Here is a 19,753-nt window from a genome sequence, read left to right as displayed (position 1 = left end):
TCATTTTTTCCTTCCCTAAAAGTTTAATGCTAATCAAAGCAGAATGCCTAATCAGTCCAAGATGGCCTGTCAGCCTGAATTATCTGTTTGTCTTCCTATTTACTGTATCTGTCTATCTACAGTTCTTCATATCTTTGTGAAGATCGGTTATTGGGGCCCGTGTTTCCTTCTGACTCGAATGGCTACCAGATGATCCTTCCTGGTGATATGTTGATGATTTGCTAATTTATGGTTTTTAAAATCTAGGAATCTGAAGACATTGCAGGGGAGTTCAGGCTGGGCTCACGTGGGCCTTGCAAGGAAAGAGCTGAAGGGCTCACTTGTCAAGGGATGGAAATTTGTGTAAAATGCAAAGCTTCAGTCACATTTCAACCAGAGTGGTGTCTGTGAAACACACATCGTAAATGACGCCTCGTTAGGGAACATCAGTCCCAGGAGCAGTCCCCCATGCAGACCGCGGAGGGCAAGGGTGAGCACTGCCCAAACTCCACGTACACGGAAAAGGGAAAGAGGCTCGTGGCGCTCAGCCCAACACGACACAGTAACCTGCATCGCAGCCCGAGGGCTAGGCTCGGGCCTTCCCAGAAAGAGCTATGGAAATGTTGCTGTAGGAAGACTGTCACCTCAGAGCCAACAGGGGGAGTCTAAATAAGCTCTGACTTTGAACTCCCCAACTACATTGGTGGTCAGATAATATATAACGTGCAGCTCAAGACAGATGTAGTCTCTTTGGAGATTTTTATGGGTGTGTAGAAATACATCTATCCCCAGTGCCTGGTGTGTAGCAAGCACTCAATAAACACATGTGGAATGAATGAAGATGAAGGCGTAACTCATGTTAGTTCTGTTTTAGGTGGGGGTGGGCTATCAGGTGTAGATTAAATGAGTCTTTGTAAAGAAATAACCCCTGTTCCGCCAAAGCAGATCATTTAAATTCCAATTCTTTACTTTAAAAAAATATGGTCTAGGACCACGGCGGGGCAAAACCTGAGTGTGGTGAAGACAGTGAAAGGGAATTTCATGTTGACACAAGACAGCCAAGCAGGAGAGTCTAGAAAGTGGAACCAGAAATGAACAAAGGATGCAGAGGGAGGTGAAGAGCCTATTTCTTCTGATCAGAGGAAAGACAGAGTCAAATAAGCGCCCACGTTATTGAGAGTAAATAACCCCTTTTGCCCGATAACAGAATCTTTGGTTCTGTTTCTGTTTTTTAAAATTTGTGCCTGGTAACCTCTTTCATCACACCCTTGCTCGTTGCCTGTAACCTCCTGGAGGCTAACCTCTACGAGCACAGGTTCCATGGGCAGCTTGCTCACCACCGATCCCTGGCTCCCAACCCAGCAGTGGGCCTGGCTCAGGTACTCAGTGGACATCCTGAACTGAATGAATGAACCAGTAGAGATAATAACAGGAATGGACAGTGAGGCAGGTAACTAACTGCTCTAGCAGTTCTTAGTTCTTGATGTTCTGTTACAAATTACTGAATACTCTTCAAAATATAAGCCTATATGTTGAAGAACATAAGGCACTCCATTCTCATTTTCAAATAGAAAAGGATGATGGGGCCCCCCACCTTTGTGGCTTTGGGGCTCCTTCTTTCAGCCCTGCGGACACACTGAGGTTGAAGCCAGGCTGCCCTCATTCCCTCCAGAAGGATGCAGCCTCCCGAGGGCTGATATTTCCCCTGAAAGCTCTGAAATAAACCCAGAAAGTGGGCCTTGCAGAGGATGCTCCAGGCGGGGCACCTGCTACTCTAATTCTCACTGACAGGTAAGAAATCACTACCAGAGATGGGCTCTAAGGTCTGCTGCAAACCAACCAAGGAATGAAGGAGCAGGTAGGTATCTGCCGGAGCAGAGAAGGCTCTTCCTAAGACAGAATGCAGGTAGGCTCTGCCCGGAGGGAGGCCAAATCCGGCCGTTCGCCACAACCTACCATGGCCGGTAACCTGGGAAATGAACCCCCCCAGGAAGCACGGAGCCAGAAGGGGCTGAAAGTGTTGAAGCCCACAATAAGACACAAATCTCATTTTCATCAGAGACCTGTCTGTCCATCCTGAGAGCCCCTCATTGTTAGAAACGTTCAAGAGGTCAATTTCTCATCTAACCAAATGAGAGAAAGAAGTGGGGGAGGACTCTATCCCATCTCCATCTTTTACTCCTTGAGCCTAGGGCCAGGATCCTTAAGAGGTAATAAATGGTCAGAAGGAGGAGACAGGCCCAATGTGATACTCATGCATTTCTTCCTCTCATCATGTACCGTGTCCTGGCCCTACTTAAGGACAGAGGTGGAGAAAAACCTACAATGATAAGATCACTGAGTGTAGAGCAGAATAGGGTCTCAGGAGATGATCTAGAGAAGCAACATGACCCAGGAGAGCATATTACCCCAGATCAAATCCCAGGTCTACCTCTCCTAGCTGTGCGATGCCAGGCAAGGCGCTTAACCTCTCCGTTCTGAGTTTCCTCACCCACTGCAAACGGAGAGGATGATTATACCTTCCTCACAGGTTGCTGTGAGAGTTAGGAAATATGCAAGTATCTGTAGTTATTATTACTGTCACAGAAGGCGGTCCTAGGGCTTTGTGCTACATCGACTCACGTTCTCACTTCGAGAAGCATCTAAGGAAGCCCTCTAAGAAAAGCCACAGCACTGAAGTTTCACAGACAGCGTTCATGAGTTGGAGTAGACCTGGTTAGTCTGTGACAACTACTCCCCCAGCCAGAGGGGGGCCCAACTCTCTCATCCAGCTGGGGACATTGCCTCCAAGTGCGTCACATTCACTTTCCTGTCCCTTTACCTACTTGTCCTCAGTTATTCAGTCCTCTCTCTGTGTCTTCTCAGTATTTGGCTCCCAGGAATCCGTAGAATAATCCAACCCATGCCATTCTTCTCTGTCCCAAACACCTGGCCTAAGACACTGCTTCAGTTTCGGGTCCCAGAAGCCCAACTTGGGAAATATAAGGTCTGGATGGCTCCCTGTCCAGGCTGCCTCTAACAAGGGGTGAGAGCAGATGGATTCCTCTCTGTGGCTGATTATTTTCTATGGCCCTTGGCCATGTGACCTTGGACCATGATCTTGTCAGTTCTCATAAACTAACCAGGAGTGGGCTGAGTCACACACAGAGAGGAAACCTCTGGGGGAAACCGCAGGGCTGTGGGAGGAAGGAGAGCAAGCTGGGATCCCAGAGGCCATGGGAGACTCACCCCTCCACTCCCCCACCTCTAAGCAGCTTTGACGTTACATGAAAGAAAGGAGAAGAGGCATCCTCAGGAGGACAGCTGAGCTTCAGGCGGGCTACTCTTTTGAATAAAATTTGGGGACTCAGTGCAAGGGGCTAATTGTCCCCAAGACCTCCAACTTGGAAAGTCTACCTTCCTTGGTCATTCCTGGAACCCTTGGTCATTGATACCCAAGTCTCTATGCTTAGGAGCCCCGGTTCATCGTAATAAGATAAATTAGAGAAAAGCTGACAGGCAGACACACACCGCCCCACGCCCATGTTGGCTCGGGGTGTCCTGTGGGAGGTCAGGTGAGGAACACTGATAATAACGCGGGAGTAAGCCGCGTAGGCCCTCGGTACGCTGTTGATGGTGAAGATGTTCTGGGGATACTACAGGAAGTGTCTACATTATGCAAAACACAAACTGAAAATGAGGTGCCAGCAAAATCTTCATATTCCCCAATACCCTAAAGTCGAGTGTTTCATAAACAGACCCCCGAGCTTCTCTGCCTACTTTTCTTTTACTCTGAATAATCTTTGGGCTTCAAAGTTGTGCGTCTCCGTAGCTTTGGGTCAAGAGTTACCTTGAGTTAATGCATTTTTAGGGAAGTTATTCCTGAGTAAAATATGCAAATGTAAACAAACGCCTTAACTATGCATGTGTTTTAATTATTTTCGGGGCACTCCCTCGATTAAATCCTTGGGAGCAGCGTACATGTGTGTCCATGAACACAGCACACACACTATGCACACACGAGAACATGGGGCGAAACATGCTATTTTCAGAGTCTGAACTCTGTCTTTCAACAAAGTTTAGCTGCTTTCCTTTTGCAAATGCATTTAATTTTATCTGGAAACTTTTTGACGTTAGAAATAGAACAACTGTAGTTTCTCATTATGTTTGCTGCCAGAATCCATGCTTGGTTGCTCAACTAAAGACCTTATATTGCTAATTACTACCACATGCCCAGATCCCGAGCGCAAGAAAACTTATTGATTCTGACAGCCCATTCTCTCAACACTGAATTCCAAATGCAAACTCAAATTTTGGCCAAACATAACATTTCATCAATCTTGTTCTACTGACTGGAAAAACAACATCAAACAAAGGGTGCTAATGGCCCTTTATTACCGTTCCTTTCCCAAGCTTATATTTTCTGATGAAAGATCTCAGTGACCAAAGGGCTTCTTTAAACTACTTAGTAATTAGCTTTTGAACCGGGAAACAATGCGTAAAGTAAAGCGAACAGTCCCGGTGCTGATGACAGACCTGCTCTCTGTCCGCAGGGTTGGGGAACACTGGAGACCCAAAGAGAACATTAAAAGCAAAGTGTGCATTTTCATAAAGGGAATGGAAAAAAATAAGCAGGCTAGGCGCGGTGATAAAAGATTATAGAGATGGAGGCAGAACAAAAGCTGCGGGAAGCCTGTGATCTGAGGGCCTTGCCGCGTGGGGCTTTGGGTGGAAATGCCAAGGCGAAAACGACCGGATCAGACCGGGCCGGCGGCGAGCCTTGGGCTGAGGGCCTGGGCCGGCTCATTCATCAACAAAGCCGCCAGCCACCAGGCCCACCCACATTTGGCTTGGGAAACTATTTTGGGGGGGGGGGACAATTTACCTGGAGTGAGAGTCAAGAAATATTTTCACCACAGACTTCGGGGCAACTGATTTTATTGCCTCCTTCAGGGGCAGCGATAGGAAATGCTGGCTGGGACAGGGGTGGGGAGGCTGCACAGAGCCCAGCCCCCCAAGAGCCTTCTGCTCTGTGGCAACCTGTCCACACCTTAGAGGCAGGACAAAGGGAGAAGCTGTTTTCCTCCTGGCAGGGAGCAAATGACCGCTGGGATCACTAGACGGATTTGGCCTTTCGGCTCCAACCAGTGGCCCAGAAATGGGAACAGCTTGGTTCTAATCTCGTCCAGGGCTGTTAAGGTAATCGGGAGAGGGGGCCCCGGCAGAGGAAGGTGGGGGAGCACGCTGCCTCCACGGAAAAGACGCCAACTGGCTGCCTCTCGCCCACGGTCCTTTGTTCCTTTGGAAGGAAACGGGTGTCCTGTGGGTAGTTCCAGAGAATGAGCCCTTCTCCCCGCCTCTTCAGCTTCTGAAGGGAGGACTGGACACCTGAGCTCAGGACGTGCTGGAACCGCCTCAGGAGAGGAGGTTCGCCACCTACCGGGACTGTCAGGCGACAAGGAGAGGATGGGGGGAGACGCCACCCTGCTGGTTGGATTTTCTCTTAAAAAACGGAAGAGGCTATTTAAGAATTTATCTGAAAATGAATGAAAAGTGCCTCATTCCAAAGCAGGAACTTCTGTAACAGGGAAGGGGCAGGAGTAATGCAAATACCCTGCGTCTAGAGCTGGGTGGGAGCGCACACAGGTACCAATGTCCCGAGCTATAGCATAGAGCTGTGTGGGTCTTACTCTAGGGAAGTTAAAACTACGACAAAACCTCAGAAACAAAGCTATGTGCCCAGGAAAAAGCTTTAAAACAGCCAGCCCTGCCTCCCTCCAACACTGTTCTGGAGAGACTGTGGCCGGCAGAGGACGGGGTGCTGAGGTCCTACCATGTACTCGGGGGTGAAACCTCTGGTGGCTCATGGACACACATAATGATATTGAAACTGATATTAATAGTGATCTGAGCACAAGTTGAAAGAGATCTCATGTAGAAAGCATCGTGTATGGGAAGCCAAACAAAAGACTCATCAGCCATAGCATGTAGTGTCCTGACATACCATGAAATATTATTTCTTGCCCAAAAGGAATTTCAACTGAGTCATGAGTCCCTTTGAGAATAAGCCCTGTGTCTCCTGGCTAAAGAGAACTGGTTCCCTGGTGGCCACACCTTACAGTAGGCAAGCTGACCCTGACCCTGCCCTCCCCAAGAATTCCTTGCTGGAGTAAGATCTCATGTTATTGCTACACAGAAACCCCCATAAGAGGGGCCAGAGTGCACCCACCAAGCCAGCTGGTATGAAGAGGGAATGAGCATGGTTTACTGGTTAGGGATCAGAAGAGAAAATAGGGGCCCAGTTACATATGGACCCTTCCAAGATAAATCCATGTCTCTTGGAAAGGTGTGCGGGGAAGAAAGTTGTGAATGGGAACAGGGTTAGGTAGTTGGTTCAAGTGTGACAGCCTGGGGTCACCTCTGACATCACACCCCACATAGAATGTGGCCCTTCCCTCAGAGAAGCCCCCTGGTGACTCAGGTGCCACCACCATAGGGACTCTTGGAAGCCACTCAACCACATCTTCTCTGGTGCAGCTGACTTACTTTCTGCCTCCATGTTTGTTAAAAGTCCCGCCGAATTTATTCCGATTCAGGATGAGAGCAGCAATTTCGGGCACGTAGCGGGCAAACATTGCCTACATGCATGAGACAAAGAAACAAGAGCCAAGAAAACAATGGCATGCAGAGAGGACTCCCCGCAGCGGAGGCAGCACCTCTGGGCATACTTACTTTCTTCCACTAACCGCACTATAGGAGCCCCCGTATTTCTTGCGGTTTCCTATTAACTCTATGATTTCAGGGACGTAGCTGGCAAACATGGCCTGAGGAGAAGATAGGAGACAGAGAGAGACTAAAAAGACAGGCCAAAGAAAGGGGTGACCGTTCAGAAGGGGGGGGATACTAAGATCTGAAAACACAAAAGGATTAGGACTGCAAAAGTGCATACTAATACGTTGGATCATTTTTTAAAAACACAAGAAGGGTAAGTTCCTGAAAATACACAGGACAAAACACACATTAGCCAACCTAGGCAACTAAAAAAAAAAATCACAGTTGAGAAAAATATGAAGGAGACAGGAATAAATAAGTTGACATCTAGCTCTCCTTCCTGAAGTGAAATGAGTAAAGGGGGATGCATGCTGGGGAAAGTACACACTTGCACACACGCACACAGATGCTCGCACGCGCGCACACGTGCAAATCATCGCCAGAGAAGACCTTTCTAGTTAAAATTCAAAGGAGAGGCAATGCCTTTATGAGTGATTAAAGACAATAAATACCAAAGGGAGATTAAAACAATACAAACTTTTACAATTTAAAAGGTCATTCAAAAGCACACAAGGTAAACTGAGGAAATCACATGGGAGGAAATGACAGCAAGGAGGACACAAATCTGCCATGTTTTGTCCAACAAACATTGCGCCTGTGGCTGGATCAAGGGGTCTCATTCCCTGCGGGGCCTCCCAGATGCTGCGGGAGCACTTGCGGTCTTGCGGTGATGTACGCACACGCATGTACATTTACATACACTTTTACATGTATATGTCACATGCATACAAAACAGAGAGACGTGTATGCATCGTGTAAATGTGTGTGCGGTACACACACGAACACGCTGTGTGTGAAGCAGGATTTTAATCACTTACCTCGAACACAGCAAACATCTAAACTTAAAGTGAGCTGCTCTGAGACAAAATGCTGGGCTGCCAGAAGCCCCCCTTGAAAATTACATCATAACCGACCCTTCTGATCTGCAGAGAGCAGAACAGAGACCAGGGAAACTCTCTGACTTGCAGAGGGGAGGAAACCAGCCCGGGTGCTGCACATAAAGCACTGAGCCGGCACTTTAAAAAACCAGCGCAGGTCTCACGTGGTGACGTCCACCCGGACAAGATCCGTGGGCCTCTACCTCTGCTGTGGGGACCCTGCTCTCTAGGGCGGGCCCCAGCCACAGTGTTTGTTGGAAGCGTGGGGAGGACCGTCAAGGGGCGGGAGGGCTCTTGAAACCGCAAACTGTCTATAGAGTATTGACAGCATCTACCAGGGTCAGGCGACAGCAAATGTCCTTGCAGAGTGTCAGATGCCGAATTACATTACTAAGGACAGACGCTCTCACTTACGTGAGCATCGCTTTCCTAAGATGATTAGGTTTTGCTCCTGGCTAAATGGCTGTCCCTGGTGAGGGCGACACACCTGGGTCTCTGGGAAACAAGTGTAATACACCAAAGACATATGCAGAAAAGTCACCCTCATGCTGGACTTACTGAGCCTGATGGTAATACTAAGGCATCACTTGCTTCTAATGCAGAAACACAGTATCAAAATACAAAGCTTTAAGGAAATGGACAATAGAAAATATTAATGACCATAAAAATCAGCTTCAGAATAAAGAGCTTTTACCAGTCCCCCGAGGATGAAGAAGACCATGAAGAGGCGCCCGAGCGTGGTTTTCGCATAAACGTCCCCGTAGCCGACCGTGGACATGGTGACCATGAGTAAGTAGACACATTCCCAGTAGGTAAGAGCCTGGTTGTTTTGGAAATTTTCCCATGGGTCCCCTGAATTCTCCACCTGAAGCCAGGGGACGGGGGAGAAAAGGGAAACATTATATTGTATATATATATAATAAACCGGGAACACAAATGCTCCAGCAGGATGCTTCTGGAGGTGCAGCCCTGTCAGCACAAGGTGTTTGCTGCCCCGGGCTGAGTTCTGTAGGTGACGGCTGAGCAGGTAACAGAGAAAGCGGAGGGGGAGCAACACAGTCGTGCCTTCCTAGCTGATGGGGCGAAGGCGGAGAGGAACGGAAGTGAACGTCCCCAGTCCATTTTCCCTTCTCATCATTAAAGATCTGAAGCCAGCTGAATTGTAGGGCCTTGCCCTGGCCATATTTTATGGCATTCCCATCAACAAAAGGGCCAGAGAGCCCTGCCCTGACCTTCCTCAGTGAGTTCCCGCTCAGTCTCGGAGGGCCTAGCTCACACGCTCCCGGGAAATTCTAGACCCCCCCAGAGGGCCTCCTCCTTTCATCATCTGGCCAAGGGCCTTGCTCCTCCAGATCTGACGCCCAAGCCCCAAGCAGCATCTCCTGGAGTCTGACTCGGCTCCTGCTTTGCTGAATGTCAGCAATGGCTCCACCCTGCAAACCACAGGAGTTTCCCTGGGAGCTCAGAAAGTGGGCTCATGAGGACAACTCACTTTTGCACTATGTTTTAGACCTAGGGTTAGCAGGCTTTTTCGGTAAAGGGCCAGATAGTAAATACTTTCAGCTTTGCAGGCCATGCAGGGTCTGATCTCTGTAGCGACAACTCAACTCTGCACTTGTGATTGAAACCGGAGGAGGAAAAATACTGAAACTGAGGGAGCAGGGCCACGTTTGGAGACCGGCGGCCCAGGGCTGCAATTTGCCCATGTCTAAATTTCACAGAACACTCTCAGTCCTCTCGTATTTGATCTGCCCACCAAGCTGGGAGGCAGGCAAGAGAGATACTTTAGATACTCTCAGGAGAGAGGGAGAGATGGGGCTGGATCTCCAGGACCAATGCCTGCGATCGGTCCGTGTGGCCAGAGCAGAGGGGACGCCCCCAGGCCCGCAGGCCCCCAGACCTCCAATTCTGTCTCTCCAGAAAGTGTCCAAGACCTGGCCTCTTTCGCACATCAACACCTGTCCTCAACGTGCCATTTCTATGGCCTTTCCTGGTGAGGTAGAAGGTGCTTCACACAGTGGTAAGGCGAGGTCACCGGCCTATTGAAAACGACGAACCCATCCATACCTGCGGTTTAGGCACTTGGCAGAATTAGGGTGATTATGGAAGGGTGATTTCAGCCAAGAATCCCATCGGCATAAAGCGGAGGGTAGGTGGGGAACCATCAGATCTAGCGATTGAAAGAGAGCCCGGCTTCCATCAGGGCTGTGCCCCATGGGGTGAAAATTACGTAAGTCCCCCCCGGGAGACGGCTAAACGCCTGTTTCCACCCTTTATGCGAGAGCGGCTTGGTCAGGAGAAGGCACCTTTACTCGGAGCTGCAGACTTAGAGGAGGTTCTTTCAGGTGTAACAGTTTGTATTTGTATGAAACAGGCCCCTCGACAATAGCTGTGTTCCCTAAAAGCAGGGGGAAAGTCTGCCTTAAAGAGGTGAGAACAGCTTGACTTCATAATATAAGGCTTTCAAAGAGCCGTTCATTTAAAAGAATTAACATTTTTTTAGATACAGAATAACTTGACAAGTCATCAGGCAAGAGAATCAAAGGTGGCTTTTTGTAACCAGGAAAAGAAATCGAGGCTTCCGAATTTGTTGTTTACAAAGAGAAGTGGGTCAAACTTCCAACCCCGTCCCCGAGACATTTGTGGGGCGTTTGCTGGGGAAGCACTGCCATCTTGTGGCTGGTCGCGGGTACTGCAGACAGAATGAAAACGGACCCAAGTCCCAGGGCGCGACCGGTGAGCTGAGAAAGGCTGAACGTGAGATCCTTACTCGGCATTCGGAAGCAGTTTGGGGTAAGAGACTGGAAACCCAGACAATGGCTGCTGCTTCTTTTCCTACATTCTGCAGCTGGGTTTAAGGTTCTCAACGGCAAGGAAAAAATGCAGGTAATAAAATGACGCAGGGAGGCGCCTGCTCCAGGAAAGCCAGAGCGAAAGCATCTTCAAGGACACTTACCAAATGGATGAACCCGGCTGCTGTGAGCCACGTGCTGATAAATATGGAGAGCAGATTCACCAGCTTGATGGAATTACTGTGCAAAAGAGACAGGGGAAAAACCCAAGTTACAAAAGGAGTCCCTGTTGGGGCTGCCTCTTCGGAGGACGAAGCTCGCCTCTGACTCCCAGTGTGTTCTCTGACTGGGAAGGGAAGGAATGCCCCGGAGGTGGCATAAGCAGGTCAGGCCAGAGCCTATGAAAAGGTTACATCAGGGCTACTGAAAGTTGTCCCAAAATGAACCCCTCCGGTTGTGCTCAAGCTTTTTTTTTAATTAATTTTTATTTTAAAAGTCTTTAAATCTACAGAAATAATCAAAGAACAGTATAAGGAACACTTATGTGCCCTTACCTAGGCTGACTAATTAACATTTGCTTTATCTCCACTCTTTTCTTTCTTTCTGTCTTTCTTTTTTGGCTGAACCGTGTACAAGTAGATTATAGCCATCATGACACGCCCCCTAAAGACTTCAGCATTCAACAGCTACGAATGGCATTGAGCAATACAATTGCATGCCTCGGAGAGTTCACACAAATTCAGTAAAGTCCTCCAATAAGCACTCCTATTTAAATTTCTCCATTTATTGATGTTTTCGTTTTTTTCACCCTGATTCAGGAACTAACCAAGGTTCATGCATCGCGTCTGGCTATAACGTTGCTTTAATCCAGGGGTCAGGAACGTTTCTGTAAAGGGTCAGTTGGTAAATACCTTCGGCATGGCCGGCCATAGAGTCCCTGTTACAACTACTCAAAGCCACACTGTGGGACTAAAGCAGCCTTAGACAACATGGAAAGGAATGGATGTGGCTGCGTGCCAATAAAACTTTATTTACAAAGCAGGCAGTGGGCTGCCGTGGGCTATATCACTTGCCAATCCCTGCTTTAATTTCCATTAGCCTACAATCTACCCCTTTTTTGTTTGTTTTTAGTGACATTTAATTTTCTGTGCAGCAGGTTGACTCTCTTATGGAACGCCCCATATTGTGGATTCGTCTGATTGGTTCCCCATGATTAGATCCTGTTTAAGTTCTGTTAAGAATATCTGCCTCGAATGGCATCACATCAGGAAATCCAAACTCAGTCACACAGGTGGAGTCACTTGGTTACCATGGGAATGCCAGGTCTGGCCGCAGAAAGGCGCCCCTTTCCCTTTGAATTCATCTGCCATCTATGCAGAGAGTCTCTGAGACCATGAGAATATCCTGTCCCCAGCAACTTATACCTAATCATTTCGGCGCCCACCAGTGCTCCCTGAGTGGATCAACTGGAACCCACTCAACTTTAAGCTCGCTGAGAGGAGGAGCCTTGTCTGCCTGGGTCCCAGGAGCAGTGAGTCCCTGGCGCACAGTAGGGCTTCTATGAATATGTGCTGAGTGAACTGGTCTCTTCCTCTGCAGTCCTCCCACTAAGTGTCACCCTTTCACTCCCACTTGGGCTGAGCTCCTTGGCTGCTGCTGTCAGCAGGTCACTTCCCTGTCCAAAGGCTCTCTGCTGAGTGAAATGTTTGTCCAAACGCTCTCCTTCCGTCTCCAGCACTGTCTGAAGCGCTAGGCTCTCCTGCTATTCTTCTACATAAACTCTTAGAAGGTTCATCACAGCCAGACCTACTTACTATGTCTCTGTCTATTACTCAGGTGGAACGCCCTTCCCATCTATCCAAGTCTTCTCTTCAAAGCCTGGTTCAATCCCCACCTTCCCCTGCAATACAAAGTGGCTCCTCCTCTGTGCTCTTACCTCCAGCCACTCTTTGGTCATTGATCCCACTGTCTTAAGACTTCTTTTGTAATATCGGTTTAGATGGCTGTTTAACTCATATACCTAACCTTGCAGGAAAGAACTCTATCCTTTATCTTTTTCCGCCTCTCTATAGTGGTCAACACCACCCACAGGGTGGTCCAGCCCATCATGCTTGATGGATTGACCTCTCCCTCCTCTCACCTCTCTCTTAAGGGAAACCAACGATTTAAATTCTAAAAGTTTAAGATAATAGTAATAGGAACAGTAATGGCTAACACTTTTATTATGAGCCCCACCGTTCTAATGCATTAGAAAGAGCTTCACATACATTAACTCATCTAACCTTCATAATGACTCTGTGAGGTCACCCAGAGATTAGGAGACGACCCAGGTTCACACTGCACGTGGCAGAGTTGGAATCTGGGCCCAGGCAGTGCCGCTGCAGGGCCTGTCCTCTTGGCCACACTACAAACCAACCGTCCATCACAAGGTCTTCCTGACTGCTGACCAGGCTGTGCCCCCAACACTCTGCGCATAGGATACGAGAAAGGGTTGAGGGTCCTGCCCCAAGGGGGAGCGAGACTATCTCTACATATTGATTAACCTCTAGAACTGCCACGGAAAGGAATGGAGAGGAAGGTTCTGATGACCGAGTCTATCCTGGGGCCCCACGTGGAGGAACGTGGGATGGGCTGTGGTCCACGGGAAGCCGGGGTAGAGGAGGAGCTGCAGTGGGGTCCGGGTCAGTGGTTCCAGGACGGGGAGGACACCAGTGCCCAGCTCTCCTCTTCCTTCTGCCTTTGTTCCTCTACATGACTGAGCAGGGCAAGCCGTGGTCTTAGCTTCCTAGAGTTGGTTCCGACAGTTCAAGGAGAGAGTAAGTAGATATTTTTACTTTTACGGGTGAGAACAGATTTTTTTGAAGTGTTGCAACAACTCCTTCATGGTTCGAAACCAGACTAGAAAAACAACAAAGAAGCTCGCTGTGTCTTTCCTGGTCATCCCCAGAGTTGCCAGGCCATTAGTCTATAATCATGGCCAGTGTTTATTGAGCCCCTACTATGGGCCCTGAGCTGACACCTTCATTATCCTCAGCTATTTCCCTTTGAGACAGGTACTAGCATTGTTCCTGCTGCCCCAATAAGGAAGGTGATGTTTGCTGAGCTTAAGCAGCTTGCCCGAGGAAGCATGGTTAGTAAGCGGTGGGGTCAATATTCAAACCTAGGGCTGCCTGGCCCAAAGCCTGCTGACCTAAATAACTTGGAGGGGCGGTGCAGCAAAGGCACGTGGACCTCTGCTTCTATGGCTCTTGGCTTTGCCTCACATCTCTTCCTCCAGGCAGCCCTGCGGGTGGACTGGGTGTCAATCAAAGGTCCCACCGGCCCTTCTACTTGAGTGGCCAGAGCCAGGTTGACCGACGGAGGAACTCCCAGCTCTAAAGAACTGTGAGGGAGAAATTTTTAGAGGCATTTTCAGAAACTAAGTGGGAGAGAATCGTTCTCTTTCTGACTTTTGGGTACAAAAAACATAAGCCTGAAGCTCTAGAGGGCCACCTGCCCTGGAGAAAGCCTGCCTGGGAATGAAATCAGAAAGACATGGAGAGAGAGGCAGGACCCTGACAAGAGAATCGGAACCCCTCAGTCGGACATGCCCAGCTTCCTCTTGGACCCACAGTCACCCAAGGCTAGTTCGAGGTGGACTCTGTCACTTATAATTAAAAGCCATTTGCCTACGATAGAGAGTTGATATCCAAAGTGCTCTCAGAGAACCCCAAATTGATCAGGTCTTTAAAGCAGGTCTGGGACTGTCTCCATCTGAGGAAGGACGGCATATCCTGTTCCACCCCCTACTGTGCTGACCAGTTCATTCCGGGGCCCTAGGAGTTCCCGTAAGAATCAGGCACAGATCCACCAAAGCCTGGCCTTTGTCCCTTCTTCCAGACACTAGCTACCATGGGTCCTGCCGCACCTCTAAGAAGTTGCTGTAGATATGAATGAAGATCAGGGACTGGCCATAGCAATGTTTAAAACCTCCCACCTGAGCCTCCTTAGAACTGGGAGATGCTGTAACTCTAGCAGTATTTCTGTTCCCTAGAGCAGCCGGCCAGCCCCAGAGGCTACTCGCTGGCCTTGCCGAGCCTTTTCTCTCTAGAAAAACAACCCTCCTCCCCCCAGATATCTGCACAGTGGAAATAAGGCAACTAGATAAAAGGCATTTACCCAACAAGCCACATCAAGTGAAGCAACTCTGGCAATCGGTGAGCTGAACACTGTAGCAACCAGATCACCACCATGCCCTGTCCCATTCAGTTCCTCAATGGGAAGCCAAACCAGAGGAGAACCACCCCCACCTCTGCCTGGAGAGCCCTCTAGGGTGCACTCCAACAGCGGAGAGTGAGAAATACAGAAGAACAGGTAGCCAAAGGCAAAGGGAAGCAGGTACAGTCCATTTTCTCAGATGATAATTAAGTACCAAGTTGATTCACTCCCTGACCCCCAGACCCTTAAGGCCCGAACAAAGCAACGTCCCACCAAGAACCTTGTGCAGCCTCTTGAAGTATCAAAACTATTAGAGTCTCTGAGCCTCTTGGTGCTTTGGAAAAAATGACCTAAATACGGTGATAATTAATCTTTAAGTGATTAGTCACCTTAATATTAATAGTGCTTAAGGGAGCTCTCGCTGCTCGTAGAGTATTTAATCATTGCTGCTGAAGAGTCCATATTCAGCACTGAAATGTGATTATTTTTATGGTATCAGCATCATTACAGGTCCCTGGTCTTAGGAATTTGTTTTCCAAATTAAACTCCACAACCAGGCAATCATCTAGAAGCAAAAGATGCAAGATTAACTCTTGGTGGACACTGTCCATACTCTGAAACTAGAACCTCACCAGGTTGCACAGGGCTCCTTGGAAGGAGGGTGGGTAGCAGAGATGGGGTTGTGTGCTCGGCGTGGCAAATGAGGCACTGGAGACAGTCATAAACTTTATGGCCAAGCCCCGGGTCTGAACCAAACACGACTCTCCCAAAGGTTAGAATGATTGGCACTATTCAGATCCTAGCCCACTCCCCATGCCCTGAGGGAGGGGTGGATTGTGACTTTATCATGAGAACCTAATTCATCTAAGGAAATTCTGCTTCTGGGTTTCCATGGTCATTTCTGGGTCTCACGAGTTCTCACTAGCCATTAGAGAAATGCACATCGGTGGATGCTGCGAATCATCAGGGCAGGCACGAGAGACCTCTCTGTTCCTGTGGATCAGGGGCCTTTTCCAGGACTCTGTGGACACTGGGTATCCACAGACACTGGAGAACAGTCTGTTTCTTTCCGAGATTATAGCTGCAAACCCAGAGCTGTCTGGGACCATCTCTACCCTCAGTGTATTTAATAAGATGTGTTTTGGTTAACAATGAAAATGCCATCCAATTTCCATTAAAAAGTACATATTTGTCCCTGTTCTGCCTGTCCACTATCTTCCTCTCTATTTCTGGCTGAGGGCACAGCCAGGTGCCAATGCCCTTATTTTGTTTTATTGTTACCTTTGCTGGACAGAGTAAAATGCCCACCCCTGAAAAGCCCACTGGACGGTACCACTCCGACGAATGCTCTGAACGTGGAATGAAGCAAAGTCAAGTTCCGTCACTTCCACCGCTTCGACATCTCTAGATCCCTGTCCCCTGCTCCGCCCGACTTGCCTGCCTAAGGCCAGTCCCTAACACTCTTGCCTGGACAACTGCTCCCAGACTGGTCTCTTCCTCTGTGGTCTTAGGTGCTTCAAACCCTCTCTTTATACAACTGGTGGAACGGTGGATCTCCCTAAAATGTAAATCTGATCACATTCTTCTGCTTAAGACTGTCCAACAACTCTCTCCTGCTCTGTGAAATCCATGACATTCACGATTTGGTTGCTACCTGCACAGGCCCTTAGACTCTCCCTAGCGAATACTCTTTTTTTAAGACCTTAACCGTGGAGCTATTTCTGAGGTCATATATGTAGTACAGTGATTTCAGTTCCCAAAATATCCCCCCCAAAATGTATTTTTAGGTAAATGATGGTACATACATATCATGGAACGCTATGTGGGAAATAAAAGTGATAGGGTAGGATGTTAGTACTATTCCCTCAACCACTGCTGGCGTTGGGGAAATTTTACTTTATCCTTTATGTTTCTCTATATTGTTGAGACATTTACAATGAGCTTATATCACTTAGAGGGAACAGGCAGCTTTCCTTCTTTTAAAAATTGCTAGGTGAGCCCTAGCCAAGTAGCTCAGTTGGTTAGAGCATAGTCCCGATGCACCAAGGTTGTGGGTTCAATCCCGTCAGGGCGCTTAAAAGAATCAACCAATGAATGCATAAATAAGTGGAACAATAAATGTATGTTTCTCTCTCTAAAATCAATAAATAAAAATTAAAAAAATAATTGCTAGGCGACCCATGTTGTGTGTGTGCGCGCTCCCGCTCTATTCTTAGGCACTTCCCCAACGCGGGGGACTAGGTTCCCCTATCTACATACTGTCCTGTGGGAGGTTCCCTGGATGCCCTGGGTTGAGCCTTGCTCACCTGTTGATACCTGTATTAAGGGGTTGCGGAGTTTTTTAGTGAGTGTGTGACTATTAAATAACTCGTGCTATGTTACAACTGCAATGGGATATTCTCAAGCATTAAAGCATCGCTGTCTTCCCATGCCTTCTTCCATCTGTTCTTTCCCTCGCCCTCAGTCAGCCGTTTGCAGCACATCCTTGGCTGTGGAAAGAGCGGCAGGGAGTGCCAATGAGGGGACATAGCCCCCCAGAACAAAGACTCTTTTACTTCAAGTATATGATGCAGGCCTTGAAATCCTGACTTTCATTTGCAAGGCGAGGCCCAGGTCAGAGAAGAGTTTTTCTGACCACGCAGCCCTTGGCCGACCACAGGATAAACACCAGTCAAGCCGGCCTGGACCTGCCCAGCTGACCAGAGAATCAGCAGAAGTCTTTAAAAAGTGATAGTTATCCTGGGTCACTGAGTTTTAGGGTCACTAATCACCGAGCAACAAATAATAGATATGAGACGTCTGGGTTTTTTAAATGTATAATTTTTTCCATAAAGTCTGCAGCACGAATGATAAATTTATTTATGATACTTACATAGTTTTGTTTTGATTTTAAATATAACCTTTACAATTACACTATATACATGCTTGTTGTTGACGTACAGGATACAATTGATTTGGGGACGCTGAACCTCGGTAAGGCTGTTAAGTCAAACAATTTGTCTTGATTTTCTCCTGGGTTTCCTTTGGAGAAAATCATTATTTGCAGTGTGATCCCTGTGTTAATCATCAGTATCTACTGCACTAACTGAGGTGCGGGGGCAGCCTCGACCAGAGCTGCTGGCTGAGCTCAAACTGCAGCCTGAGTGTCGTCACACCTGAGTCTGCTCGCCAGGCTGGTGACATGGACACGCCCCATGTCCCCTTCAGTAGGCCCTTTTCAGTTCACAGGGCATTTCAGGTTCTTCTATAAGCTGGTAATTTGGGGGATGGCCCTGACGCTGTCACATAACTGGGATCTGTTTCTTTCATCTATGTTGTGTGTGTGTTTTCTGGGTCATCCTGTTCACTCTGGTTTCCTCTGCTACCCTTTTATTTATTTTTAAATGTCTTTATTGGTTTCAGAGAGAGGACGGGGAGAGAGATGGAAACATCAATAATGAGAGAGAGTCACTGATCGGCTGCCTCCTGCACGCCAGACTGGGGATCGAGCCCACAACTCAGGCATGTGCCCTGACTGGGAATCAAACCGCAACCTCCTGGATCACAGGTCGATGCTCGACCACTGAACCACACTGGCCAGATTCTGCTACCCTTTTAACATTCTCTCTCTCTTTCCTGCCCCACTCAACATTAGTTCTCTGCTCGGCTTCTTCTAGCTCTTGGCCAAGCAAGGCACCCAAAGAACAGAAAATGAAACAGCAATTTCAAATCATTATTTCAAATCACATTTGCGATGTCCCCATCCCTACCTAATGCCACAGATTGGCTGGGATCTACCACAAGAAATAGGCAGACAAAGTGCCCCTAAAGATGATTATGGGCCTCTACTCCCCTCCTGGAAGGTCCCCATGAAGCAGCAGAGTAGAGAGGTGTCACCAATTAATGGATCAAAGTCCACAGCCCTACAAAGCCAAGGCTTCCACTTCTCTGGGAGATCTGTGCTCGGGGCACACGGAAACAAGGAGCCAGGTTTGTTGGGCACTGGGAGAGAGAATAAGCCCAGAGGGTTGTCCTCAAGTCCCAGGAGTTCTTATGATTAAATGAAGTTTCAGTCTGTGCCTGGTGATCAGGCCTTGGCCTGGCCTCCTAAGCTCTGCTTTCTTATTTCCACCACAGAAGCCCCAGTCTCTGGGAGCCCAGAATTCCTCCAAGCTCCCCCAAGGACCGTGTTCTCTCACTTTCTGCAGCTTCCTTGACTGGCAGTCAGCCCACCCTCCTTACTTCTCACATGCCCATTCTCCAGCCCCACCAGGATGGCACCTGGCTTTCTGCAAGGCTTCGCTGAGACATGCCTTTGCCTTGAAAGGACCCTTGACTGCCCCACAGTCGTGCGAAGCCCAACTTACTTACTATCCCGCGGGCTTCACACCTCTGGGTGCTCCTGTATCTCAGCACCAACCACAGCGGCCTCCCCCCTGAGCTTTCCGACGGGGGACTCTAGCCTCCCCCCGACCCTGCTGCACGCACAAACGGGTGCTGGATTCAGACTTACTGAAATGACTCCGTCACCTGGCTGTGACAGAAGCCCAGGAACTGGAACAATCAAGTTGTGGGGTTATGATGACAAGCACCTCTGACAGCAGAAGGAATTTCATTCAGTGGGAAGTGAGGAAGGGGATTCTGGAAAATGCTGATTTGGGCTCAGGATGGCCGACCCCCCATGACCCCTCTCTGGGGCCACTCTGTCCAGATCTATAGCCAGCCCTCTCCCCAGCCGACCGTCTCACTCTCTCCCCTCGGCGCCGGGAGAATGAACCACCCGTAGGTGTCCAGTTATCAGGCTGACGGTTCACCAGGGATGCTAACCTACTGCCTACAGCCAAAGGAAAGGAGCCTGTTCTAACGAATGGGAAGTGGGGTGGGGGCAGCCTCTGGGCAAAAGTCCAGAAGGAAATACTTTATCCAGAGGGCTCATCAGTCTCCCAAGTCCAGAAAAGGAACCACATGGGGTACAAGGACAGTAATGGCACCTTCTTAAAATGCTGGCATCAGAGAGTGAAAATCTCCCAAGTCTATGAATTAATCAGGAAACAAGATGAGGCAGGCACCAGGCCATGTTAGAGAGCATGGTGGCTCCACATACCACCGTCCCCACCA

At 48.6% G+C, this 19,753-nt stretch overlaps 1 protein-coding gene across 5 annotated transcripts in view; it reads right to left on the bottom strand.

The window, feature by feature from the left end:
• KCNMA1 (potassium calcium-activated channel subfamily M alpha 1) overlaps positions 1-19,753 on the bottom strand; it is a 661,836-nt gene that overhangs the window by 205,446 nt on the left and 436,637 nt on the right. For all 5 annotated transcript variants that reach the window (XM_087824300.1, XM_087824299.1, XM_087824298.1 and 2 more), the window contains exons 7-9: positions 10,624-10,699; positions 8,362-8,532; positions 6,691-6,782 (exon numbers count right to left, since the gene is read on the bottom strand). In XM_087824300.1, coding sequence (XP_087680426.1) covers positions 6,691-6,782; positions 8,362-8,532; positions 10,624-10,699 — 339 coding nt within the window. The remainder of the gene's footprint in view (positions 1-6,690; positions 6,783-8,361; positions 8,533-10,623; positions 10,700-19,753) is intronic.

This window comes from Miniopterus natalensis, chromosome 14 (assembly GCF_054644295.1).
Source record: "Miniopterus natalensis isolate mMinNat1 chromosome 14, mMinNat1.hap1, whole genome shotgun sequence".
Taxonomy (NCBI): Eukaryota; Metazoa; Chordata; class Mammalia; order Chiroptera; family Miniopteridae; genus Miniopterus; species Miniopterus natalensis.
Note: the sequence above shows the minus strand (reverse complement) of the source record. Positions and strands in the feature narration are given on the sequence as shown.